Source organism: Chaetodon auriga, chromosome 10 (assembly GCF_051107435.1).
Source record: "Chaetodon auriga isolate fChaAug3 chromosome 10, fChaAug3.hap1, whole genome shotgun sequence".
NCBI lineage: Eukaryota > Metazoa > Chordata > Actinopteri > Chaetodontiformes > Chaetodontidae > Chaetodon > Chaetodon auriga.
Genome location: NC_135083.1, coordinates 3,762,845 through 3,775,428, shown reverse-complemented (window position 1 = coordinate 3,775,428; position 12,584 = coordinate 3,762,845). Strand labels below are relative to the sequence as shown.

At 43.3% G+C, this 12,584-nt stretch overlaps 1 protein-coding gene across 1 annotated transcript in view; it reads right to left on the bottom strand.

The window, feature by feature from the left end:
• Nucleotides 1-1,712: 1,712 nt before the first annotated feature.
• Nucleotides 1,713-12,584, bottom strand: part of tshz2 (teashirt zinc finger homeobox 2) — a 39,791-nt gene continuing 28,919 nt past the window's right edge. The window contains exon 2 of the mRNA XM_076740150.1: nucleotides 1,713-5,475. Coding sequence (XP_076596265.1) covers nucleotides 2,435-5,475 — 3,041 coding nt within the window. The 3' untranslated portion in view covers nucleotides 1,713-2,434. The remainder of the gene's footprint in view (nucleotides 5,476-12,584) is intronic.

The following is a 12,584-nucleotide window of genomic DNA, read 5'->3' as shown; positions in this document are numbered from 1 at the left end:
AAAATGAATTAATATAAAGCATCAAAAGAATTATGGGTTTATTTCACTTAATTACCTGTGATGTGCTACCTGAAGTATATCAGTATTTAATAACTCAGGTATCCCTCTAGAGAGCATCATGTGCAGCAGCTGATATGTATTTTGATTCCAACCAATTACAGTTTATGCACCTTCAAATGACGGCATTATAAGAGTCATAATAACGATGCAAAGTTTAGAGCGTTTTTGTGGACTAACAATAAATCCCACACTGACTTTGACTTATTAGAGCAAATTACGGCTGAAGACAACTAATTTCCTTCTGTGATTGCACTGATGATAGCATTTTTCTTTGGTTAGCTTTGCACGAATCTCTGCTAGGCTGTGCTGAACCCTCAAAATGTGCTTGTGGCCTAAATACACACTGAGCAATGCTTCGTATGTACGAGCAGGGACTTTGTTGGGGAGAACATTGAATGAAAAATGAATGTTCAATAAACAGGAGAAATTGTGTAGCATCATGGCTCCTTTTGTTAGCAAAAAGCAAAGAGTCTCACTTTAAATTTCAATTAATAAACACAACCCGTAATATTCTCATCCTTTTCTTTATCTGCAAAGCTTTCTGCTGCATCTTAAGGACAATGCTTGCTTCAATTTAGAATAAGTTGCTCCTCTACAACATAATGGCCCTACAGACAAATCAGAGATCCATCGGCGAAGAAAGGCACTAAATAATTTATAGCTTTAATCTGCTCACTGAGGTGTGTGGTCTTTGACAGTAATTATAAATGCAGGGAGAAATTATAGCTGAATACTTTAACTGCATTAGGAGTCGTCTGATGAACAACGTGATTGCCTGCTCATTTCCAACAATAGGGGGCAAGTTGGTGTCACAGCATTCAAATCACCACAGTGCCCATGTGCTTTTTCCCATTTACCATCAAATGTCAGTTGGCCGTTATAAAATAGAGATTTGATGGGTGGAGGTAATTGAGGACTTGATTGCTTGAAAAGAGATGAATTGCATAAAATGTTTATGAATTTAGAAGGCAATTATTTTTAATAGCCTAGAAATAATAGAGCTGGAGGAAATATGTTTAATTGTTATGATACCATCTTGCAGCAACAGCAACGGCGTTCGCGGGAAAGCAATAAAGTCTGACAAGGAGATGTATCTGCGAGGGGTATCTAAGAGTCACAAGGTAAGAAAGACGATGCAGCGTACAGTGTGAGGATGCTGGCCTTCGTCACTCTAGAGGAAGATACTGTGAATCTGAAGACGAGGTATTTGGGTTTTATGGGTCCATAATGTCTGAATGTCCTCCTGATAATTCCTCAGATGTTTGCTGGAGATAACGGTGTAATTTGGTATTAGTTAAAGGGAAAATGTGCTATTTCACTGAAAGAAAGGCTCACTTTAAACCAAAGTAAACATTAATTCATTATTCATCTATTATTGGCAGTTTTATGCTCAATATATGTTGAATTGTGTGTTTGCCTGCAGACATATTTCACATTTTTTGCATGTCCAGCTGAAGTGCTACGCGATGACTTAGAGACTCTTCAGGTTTCACTGGAAATGAAGTGTATCATTTTTAACTGGAAGCTTTTCTAGTCCCAAAGTACGTGACTCATTCTGGGACTCTTCGTTGGAATTTACCAGGACATCTCAGTGATGAGCAGGAAAGTCTTAAAAACAAACTTGAGCTGCTAACAATTCGAGAGAAAATAAAGATAAACAAGCTGTTATCAAATGTTAACTCTTTATTTGAAGAAGTAAAAAAAGGTGCAGGTATCACAGGTATCATCTGTTTTGCTGTTATCCTTGTTGCATGAAACGCACTGTTTTTTTTTTCTTTTTCTTCTAAAATATATTTACATGTGAAGTATCCTAATCATTTTTGAGCCATGTACAGAATCCGAGTCTAAACTGGTGATTAAACATTTATTAAAGTGCTTTTTTTTTTCTCTTCTATCATTGCAACACAAAACATCTTTACATAGCAATACACTGTACAGGTCTGCGTGTGTGTGTGTGTTATCATGTGTCGGGCTACCTGTTTCAACAGCTGCACGTTTATGCAGGTGTACTGTATCACAGAAGTTGTAAAGTACAATTAGTTCATTATTTTGTCTTTGAAATACAATTGAAACTTGACATATCATACAAATAAATAGTAGTCATAGCCAGGGCTATTGCATGCAAACATCAGCAATTATGTTTCTTCAAGCAGTAATACATTTCATTACTGGTGATGCATTTGAGCAGGGTGCAAAAGTATCTCTTAGTGTTTCCTTATACAATTTCTAACCAGTGTGTCTTTGCTGTACTCCATGAAATGTTTTAAACGTCATAATGATGCACACTACACAATGCTAATTGAAAAATGGTTGAAATATCTGACCCGTGTATTAAAATAAAAAAGGAAAACAAAAGTGACAATAATATGAAAAACTACTCCTTGTCCATTTCCACATATTGTGAATGGTTGTCGGGGGATTTGCTGTGAGTTTTACTCAAATGGAGTTTGACCGCGTGATTGCTGGCAAATGTCCGACAGCAGAGCTTACATTTGAACTTCGCGTCAATGTCCTCCTCCGTGACCAGAGCCTCTGTGGCTCGGATACCGAGGGCCTTCGACAGTTCTGCATCCTCTACCTTCGTCTGGTGCTCTACCGGCATTTTGCACATGTCTTTGATTTGGAACCCGAGGTGGGATTCCAGGTGGGAAATGAATGTGCTCGGTGACCTAAACTGGGAAGCGCAGTCATTGCAGTAGAAGACCGGGTGGCCCGTGTCCATGTTCTTCAGAAATTTGGTCCCTCCGGTTTTCCGCAGTTGGTATTTTACATTTGCTAACCAATGGCTTATGGTGGTCATGGACAATCCAGTGAACTTGGAGATGTGCATCCGTTCCTGAGGGCCGAGGTCTGAGAGCAAGAACTTCCCCTCAGAGGTCTGGAAGAGGCTGGACGCGAACTGAGCTTGCAGGATGAGAAGATGGCGAGGATTCCAGTTTGACTGCCGACCTTTACGCTTGTGGACGGAGTACACCTCAGCAGACACGTCCTCAAAGCGCCGGACGTCCGATTCCAGTTTCATGGTCGGGATCCTCGATGGTATGGAGGGTTTTGGCGTTGTGGCTTTCGGAAGAACTTTAACCATGTCTGCGATGTCGGACAGAGCGTATTTCTGTGGCATCGGGGTGGAAGGCTGCAGCAGCGAGGAACTCTGCTTGCTGTGTTTAGATTTCGTCAGGTCTATCGGTTGGTCGTCGCTGACATACAGAAAGGCGTTATTGGGCTCATTTCTCATAGCTTTTCCGAGCCTTAAAGCTGGCCTCTCACTGCGTCGGTTAATGTCAGCAAAAATAGACTTGGTGTGAGCAGATAGTTTATCTACTCCTGAGTTATTGGGCTTATTTGCTTTGCCCAGATGATTGTTCAGAACTGACTGCAGTGCACTAAGAGGGTTTATGCCAAGTACAGCTGGAGTGTCACTGAGAGGCTCTGAAGTAGTGCTGCGTCCATTGCTGGCAGAGGGGCTCGGTGTCTTGCCTCTGTCAGAGAAATCTGGGCTCAACTTCCCTTTGATCGCTTCACTCCCTTCATTCACACAGTCTGCATCGAGCTTTGAAGAGGAAGAGGAATCATCCTGACAATCGCTGTCATCATTCTCCACCAGATCAAACTTAATATTCTGACTTTCTTTACCATCGCTAATGCCAACCTTTTCTTTTTTGATGTCCACATTTTGATGCTGTCCCTGGGGAGCCTCGACTCCCACAGCACCGTGGTATAACTTCCCCTTTGGGGCAATCGGCCTCAGCTTGTGGTTAAATGTCTGCTTAAGTTGAGCAGGGGGAGAAGCAGAGAGAGGGGCGCTTTTGATGATGCCGGAGAGCTGATAGGCAGCGTGGATGCTCGGATAGGCGCTCCAGCTTGGCGTCCCTGTTTGAGCTTTATTGATGGCAGAGGCCACTGTGTTGGCTAAAGATTTAAGGATGTCCCCTCCTCCTCCTGAGTCCTGTTCAAGATCCTCCTCACGGAGATAAGGGTACTTAAAAGCTCCATTGCCTGCCTTCTGATCCTCACTCTCTTGCTTGTCATCTTTAGCTTCAGCTTCTTCCATTTTGTCTGATGTACCTTCCCCCTGGCTATCCTTCTCACTGCTCCCGGGGGAAGGGTTTTTTGGAGACACCTTTTCTCCCTCAGTGTCACTGGCAGCAGGCTCAGCTAAAACCTGGATCTTCTCTATGGCCAGCGGGTCAAGCGCTAACTGTTTACCCTTTTTAGAGGCTGAGTTTGTGACTTTGATGAAGTGTCCAGTAACCATCATATGTGTGGTGAGTTGCTGAAGGGTGTCATGGGAGCTGCCACACTCCATGCATTTAAGAATCTGAGACTTGCAGGTCTCAAACTGCCAAGTGTAACTGGCTCCGTTCTGATAGCCGTAGCGATTATTGTTAGCATTTGTCATGGCGGCGGCCCGTTGTGCCTCGGTGTAGCCGGAAACACCGGTGGTTGAGTCAGGGGAGCAAGGTCTCACCGTCTCAAAGGCCCGTTTCTTTGCTGGTGGCAACAATTTGGGTGTGATTACTGGGATTGGCTCTTTTAAAGGCACTTTTTGGTAATGCTTAGTTTTAATCATGTGGACGCTCAAATCCTGGAGTGAGTCAAAAGAGTGGCCACAGAACATGCACTTCAAAACCTTCTGCGCATCCTCTTTTCCTTCCATGTCTTGCAAATTTCGTTTCCGAGATTTAGAGGACGAGGCAGAGGAATTACTCTGTTTGTTGAGGTTGTTGTCCTGGTAGTGTCCACTCTTGTTCATGTGGACTGTCAGCTCCACAAGAGTGTCATAAGCAGCGCTACAATCCTTACAGCGAAAGCGGCTGGCTCCCGTGAACACCGAGCCACAGGGTTTGGTGGTTTGCCTGTACAGGTGGACAGAGCTAAAGAGGTTAGGTTTGGATGCAGGTTTTGGGGAGAGTGTCTGCTGCAAGGTCTTAGAGAGCGCATCCTGGTGCCAGTCAAACTCACTCTTGGCGCTTCCGTTGGTGCTGTCACAGTTGGCTTTGCTGGTGTTTTTGTCCATTTTCAAGTCCATTCCTATCCCCGTCCAGTAGGAATCCGAGAGAAAGTTTGCATAGGCTGCCCTCATTTTCTCCAAGCTGCCGCCCGTCTCCTCTTTATGCTTGGAGCTGCGACTTTCGTCATCCCGCTGGCTCTCAGGTGGCGAGGAGGTTTTGAAGTCGGAGAGTCTGTCACTGCTGTCGCTAAGGCGGGACTCCAGCTCTGCCTCTTGATTGGAAAGGACACTAATGGGAGAGTTCTGGTTGCTATAAGTGTTAGTGCTCTTGTTGTCGAGCTCTCTGTCCTCAGACACTTTGGGGCTGGTCTTCTCTGAGCATTCCTCTTCAGTCTGAGTGTCGTTCTCTCCGTCTTCCTCGGTGATGGCATCTTGAAGAGCAGCGTCTTCATCCGGCATGTACACTAGAAAAGGAAGAGACACGGAAATTAATGGCATTAAAACACATTGTGTAGCAGCAGTTGAAAGAATTTGTCATTTCATTTCCAAAGTACAATATTTAGACACACGACATCAAGTAGGATTTTTTTGTGAGAAGTCACAGAAACTATTTAAGACAACATAATGGCGGCTGTGCTGTGCCCTGGGAGGTTGGAGAGCATAGCTGGACATAATGTCTTTACTAACAGACTGCTGCTGGTGTAACAGCACCATGTGATTCACGACAGGCCATTGACTTAGTGCTGTGTCCAAGGTTTTTCTGGCCTCAAGTTGAAATGTTTACAACAATCACTGGCCACTGAGTGACAAAAGGAAATTGATTCTTCTGGGGCCTGTTAAGTGTTATTGTAAATGACCTGTTCCATGGTGATTATGGATGCCTCAAAACTGCAATGAAAATGTATGCCTTCTCTTCTTGATAACACCTCAGCCTGCCTGAAGCCACATGTGAGGAATGGCTTCACACAAACTCAGACATTTTAATATCCTGCATTGCTCTATCAATAAATTAAAAGGCCTGACTGAAAAGGATGAGAAAACATTACTTTAGAAGACATTTAGCCATTTAGCAAAATAAAAATAAACTTTCAAATGTGAATGCTCGTGAAGATGTTGATCAAGCTGGTGGAAAAGCGGACTCAATTATCAGTGTTAAAACTAGACAATTTAAAAAAAAAAAACAACGTCTGGCAATCTGTCACGTCATTATATTTTCCCTGACAGTCTCATAAACAGCAATTACTTCTTTCATTATTCACCTGTTCATTCTCCCAACTCATAGAGCACAAACATTATTGCTTCAATTAACAGATAATTAAACAACAGTATTTCTAATTGACACATTTCCCATCATCCAATTAGTGGAAACTCTGACTCAGCATCGAGGGCTTTTCATGTGGCTGCAGGGTCTGCTTGACATAATATCAGCACAGCCACAGAAGATTAAAGTGTCCTCTCTGACAATAACTATTTCAGATTATTTAAAATCTAACCATCCGACAACCCACGCAACAATATCACAACCAATGTTTGCATATCTTTTGAAGACATCCTGCAATAAATGCAGTTTGTCAGTGTTGTCACATATCTGAGATATTTTCCGCCTCACAGTCATGCCGGAAAATGTGCATTTTGGGAGAGACGTGGCAGATGTGCTCTGAGTTAAATATGAATAGGACATAACAGCCCTGTCCAGGCACTTATGCATTTCACGTGGTTAATATTTCTTTTCTGAATAGAGGGCACTGCATGTGGGGATGGCTGAAGCCGAGCACTCAGGAGTCCCACACTGGGCGGCCCGTAGAGTGTCTTCCCTTCTTTGCCTTCTGAAAATAAGACTTTTTTTTTATCAATATTTCACAAGTGCCTCCAGAGAAACCCCGGAGGTGAATTGCCTGCCAGCTAATGGATGGAGATGGAGATGGGATTCGGACTTTCAAAACAAACATGGAGAATGGGGCCTCGCGAACAAGAGCCGGCACACACACTCGCACCCAAGAGCCCCGATGTGCCGTGACCTTGATCCACCGCAAGAGGGATGTTTTGATTGGCCAACGGAGATCTGTGATGGCCTCCAAAACACCCTTGATGCTAAGGGAGAGAGTTGTCAAGAGCACAGAGGTATGTTTTATTTATAGTCTTATATATAGTATTCACAGTGAAGGAGAACACCAATGGCTATGACAAGCTCCCAGTTGATGTCCTCTCTCTTCAAAGTCGCCACTAAAGCTGAAGGACTGGTGAGAACGCACACCAAAGAGGGGGGAGATGAGCATTTTAGTCATCAGTCCAGTGATGGTTTAATAGGAATTGCACATTCCTGGTATGTGAAAGCTATTTCCTGCATATTTTATGTATCTTAAAACTCACCAATACAAGCAGCTCAGTTTCACCTACCCTATTTGTAAGATAAATGTGCTTTTCACAAAGAAGGGCTAAGTGCTGTTTTCCTGGAAATAACCACTTACATGCACTGTAGTTATATCAGTTTTAATGTGAATGTTTGTGTCTTATCGTGGTATTTGAGGATGGAATTGACAGAGATTAACAGCTGCCCTTCCTGCTGTTCTATGCCTTTCTATCAGATGCCCCAAGTAGCAGACATCCAGAGGCACCAATTAACCTTCTGGCAGGGATCACTCCAAGATACCCGCATGTCTAACTCTGCTTCTCACGCCGTTTGTAACTGTGCTCTGCCAGCTCTCGGTCTACCACAGTACTGCAGCCACGCCAAGCCGCATTGCTCTTTAACACAAGATCACATTCAAGGACAATGGCACGAAAACAGGCAAAAGGTCATTATACCATGACAAACAAGTTTGTCGAGATTACAGATAAACTGCCAGCATGCTCCATAAAACATCTTTGTTCAACGTATAAGAGCCGGTGTGCCACTGTGTAAACCAAAAGCAAGGAACAGCAGGCACGTTTTTGTTTTTTCACAACTTTTAAGAAAATAATAAATGTTGTCTCTGAGGCCAAGCAAGGCAACTCCCAGCCTAACTAGCCTTACAAAACAAGAGGCTGGCATGCCTTGCCTGAGATTTAGCATGTCATAAACTGCTGTAAAGCCTCCAATCTGTGTCACTACAAATTTATATCTTCAGACAGAGATATGCAAAGGTCAAAAAACCTGAGGTGTCCATCATAAATCAGGCAGCTGAAGTGTTTATAACCTTTATCCGTTAGAACAGACTCTTGGCATAGCAAGGCCTGGATTTACAGAAGCAGCAGCCTGTTTCTGAGCCAAAAGGCCTTTTTTTCCCCCCCTCACATCTAGAGAAACCAGCTAACTGCATAGGAAATAGTAGATTACATTTACTGCTACATTCATGGCAGCATGCTGTCCAGCTGGATCCGTGCAAAAGGCTTGCATGACAATATATTTACAACTCAGCTTTCAGCATCAGTATCTTCATCAGTCCCGTCTCCCTTGTGCGAGTGGGTCTGCTCAAAATGTGTCAATCACATTAGAAAAGTGTGCGTCAGCTGTAAAAGGGCGTTCTGTTTCCAGTGTTAACATGCCAGCAGAAACTTTTGTGAATTTGAGAACATCAACATTTATCCCTCGGAAGGTCAACATTTCCTTCATTAATCTGACAAGCCACAGAGAGTTAGCAGCCTGAGGAGCTTAGCTAATGGACAGCTGCAATACCCGGCGCAGGACTTTGTGAGTATCCGAGGTAACACTATCTTCAGAGAAGATTGGGTAATTCATAGGTGCCAGTGACAGGTCTGCACGTCTGTGCCACTTTCCCCAGCGCTCTCTGGTTGTCTCAAGCTACAGTTTTTGCTGCTCGCAAATCAATATCTCTTTTTACTTCTCATTGATTGCCTAGTGGTGGGACCAACCTAAGCAGGACTGTTATGACATTTCTAGATTTCCCCCTGTCCTTGGAACAATCAATTACACGCGCATGGCAATCAAAACCTCTTTGCAAAATGAACCTGCTCCATGACATTTTCATCTCCCGGATTTATGCCATGTAGAGAAAAAAAGGAGAGAGGAGGAAAAAAAAAAAAAAAAAAAGGAGGCCTGCTGGATAGGCAGAGAACACGCTAACAACGCAGGTCAGGCTCACTGAACAATCTCCAGGCTGTCTCAGGAACGATCATCTGCTTCTCCTTCCTGCTTTCACTCACATGTAAGCAATGTGCCCAATTAATTGTGTCTGTACATTTAAAAACACTTAGTCACGGCGCTCATCTGTTGTTATAAATAGGTGTGAAATGTCAGTCAAAAAGTACTCGGTGTACAAAACATAATTCCAAAGTTGTGAAGCTCTTTTGTGCCTGCGATGTTGGAAAGAGGGTGGGGTGTTTATAAAAGTCACCATGATGTGATTTCCTCAGCGAGCTATCATTAGAATGAGACACACATGTCACAGGGTTTAATATTTGACAGTGATATCTGACTAAGTCAGTGAGCAGCGCGCGTCAAGATCAAACAGATACATTGTCAGACATCCTGATGATAGTCTTGATGACACATCTGAAGTTGAGTCTGAACTGAATCACATGAGAAATGGCGAAGAGCTAATTCTGAGCCCCGGAGCCATCTGTAAAGATCTGTAAACACCTCTCTCTTCATTGTTCCCTGTCAGGAAACAGTCTCCCCGAGCCCAAGGACACTGCAGAGCAAAGAGAGAACAATCGCATCCCGGCTGCTCCCTTTGACAAAATTTATCTGGAGGTTAATTGATATGAGAGAATAAAACAGTTTTTGACTTGCGTTTGAATAGGAATGTGTCATTAGTTCCCATCTGACCCATTATTTCATTTCACCACTTTAAACGACTCCGGTGATGCCCTTAGCAGACTTCAAAACTACGCAGACGCGCTGTAACCGAGTCTACATCACGCCGTATTTAGCACCGAATGGTTATTAACAGTACTGTGGTGCACATTCTGGTAAAAATAAAGAGGACAATCCATAGATTAGGCAATTAAAGTGGGTTTAAAAGCAGCCATGAACCCCCACAAAGCGGTTTCGTTGGATCTTGCTGAGGCTTTGGCAACAAAACCATGAGACAGAAACACTCATGTTAATTTTTGTATGCATGAAGGAGATGTTACTTAAAGCGCATTACTTACTTCACTAAACACAAGCTATTCATGCAGATAAATGTCTTGCTTTCATACACCCTCAACTTTAATATTTAATAGTCTAATATAATCAAATAAAAACTCGCAGCTCAAAAAAGACATGGACAACTTGAGGACAGATTGTGAACACAGCAAACGGCGCAATGTGTTCAGATGGACCCAGAGCCAGATTAATATGATAGGATCGCAAATATGACACCATATCCTGCCATCTGGCTGTTCATTTGGGCAAAAATGATCACAATAATTATGGCAATTAATCAAAAATGTTTTCACAACCAACATTCTGTTAACTAAAAACACAGAGAACTTTGGAATGCACAAACAGCACACCAACAGACACAAAAACACTGTCTGAAGGCGGCCGGTCTGAGCTGCAGCTACACGGCCTTTCAGCGGGTGTAGTTTGAGTTACGGGGGGATTTTTTTATGTAATCATACAAATGTGGGAATTTCTAAAAGTCTGTCCTTGCACGCTGCACGGATTGCTAATCATTACATTTACTGAGCCGCATCAGATGGCCCCGCCTGAAGCTCCAGGAGCCCCTTCCCTCCACGATGTCACCGAGCGACGCTGCTCCTTTTGATGCCTACTAGAAGCTTCTGCTCCGAGACGCATCAGTCGGCCCGCTGCCTAATTGGAAGCGAGCGGTGGGAGAGCTTTGCAATCTGCACTCCAGCACCTTAGTCGTCACTTTGAACGTGCCACAGCCGCCGCATCACATGCAGTTGCCTGGTGTTGCATCTCACCAAAGGGTCCCCCTTCAGCAGGGGGAGGAAAAACTATGCACACCCCATCCTGTCTCACAGAGCGGCGGGACAAAGCCAGGTGGACATCTGAGTGAAATACATTATTACAAGCATGGAAAGAGCATTTCTTAAAGGGCGGGTTCGTCCAAATGGCCACTTTATTAGACACTCATGGAAAATCTGATGACACTGTTAGAGAGGTATTACTTCAACTCCATGTTTGGCTTGTTAGCATGCATGTTAGTAGCATATCGGCTCTTTCTTAGTCATTATAAAGCACTTATTAATCCCTTATTCTGGGGATTGGGGGTTATTAAGATCATAATTCATGCACAACAATGTCCTTACTTACTATAAATAAGCAGTAATTAGAAGGGAAACTCTTAGCTCAAGGCTGAGGAGGATATGAACATGCAGAAAAAGTGCTTTATATGACTAACAAAGAGCTAATATGCTACTACTGTGCATGCTAATAAGCAGCTAGTTAGCGGTGACTATGTGCACCTTAATATAAAGTTATGAAGTAATAATATTCTTATTGCCGAGGTCGTAGTTTGCAGTGGTGCTGAAGTGGCCTGCATTTCATTCAAATGTGTTTTCAGTCCAGTATAAGAACTCTGACCTGAGCAAAGACACATAACTGAACTGAACCCTCTGCGAAGGTTTTCAGTTTGGTTTTCGAGTTTGTGGCAGATCTGTTGAACTGGGCTTGAATTACAGCACAGGTGCAGCTAATGAAGAGGCCGGGGAGCGCATGCAGACGTGCAGCTGCTTTTTTTTACTTGAGTCTCTGACATGTTTCAAATGTGCAGTGGTGGCAGTACCTCAAGTACTGCAATTAAGTGCAATTTTGAGATACTTCTACTTTGAGTATTTCCATTTTATGCTGCTTTACACTCTAATATTGTACTTTTTACTACATTTATTTGCCAGCTGTTTATAAAATATGATGCACAGCAGTTTATACTCTGCAGTGGTATTTTAAGCAGTAAAACCAAACTACAACATTAAAGTGCAGCTAACATGTTAACGCAGCAAAAATACAGTATAATTTTTAACTGAGGACTTTTACACATTATGGAGTATTTTTGCAGACTCTTAAATGGTCTGAGTACTTCCAACACTACTGCAAATCTGTGAGCGCCAAACAAAATTCCTCTCTTTTGAGGGGGCAGCAAATATCTGAAAACCAGGGCAAATAAATCACAAGCTATCTGCATGGCTGGACGCCACTAGAGATAAGTGAGAAAACGTTTTTTTTTTTGGTTGCATTTTGGGTGAACTAACCCTTTAAATTTTGGCTGCATTGTGCTGCTTTGTATAAGCAGTTGGACATATACTGTACGCGGCACGCCTGTCTCCTATTTATCCTCTTCTGCTAACAAGGAAAGGTAAATATAAACAATATGGCGAGCACGCTGGATAAGGTTACAAGCGAAGAGGCTTAAAGGCCTCAGTGTATATTTGCCAGATTCCGGATGATCCTTTCTGCCCTGCCTGATGCAGAGTTCCAGTTGGTGGAGCAGAAGCAGGGCGGCTTCAGCTCCACTGTATTTTCCTGTACAGCGGGAGGGGAGCAGCCTCGCGCCGCTCTGTCACTTGGTTTCTGAAGAGCCTGTGACACGGCTCTCCAGGAGCGACATGATGAGGTCTGATGGTTCCTTTCTGCAGAATAGCAGTTTACCCCTCATTCACCCTTATCAGAGAGTGAACCCAT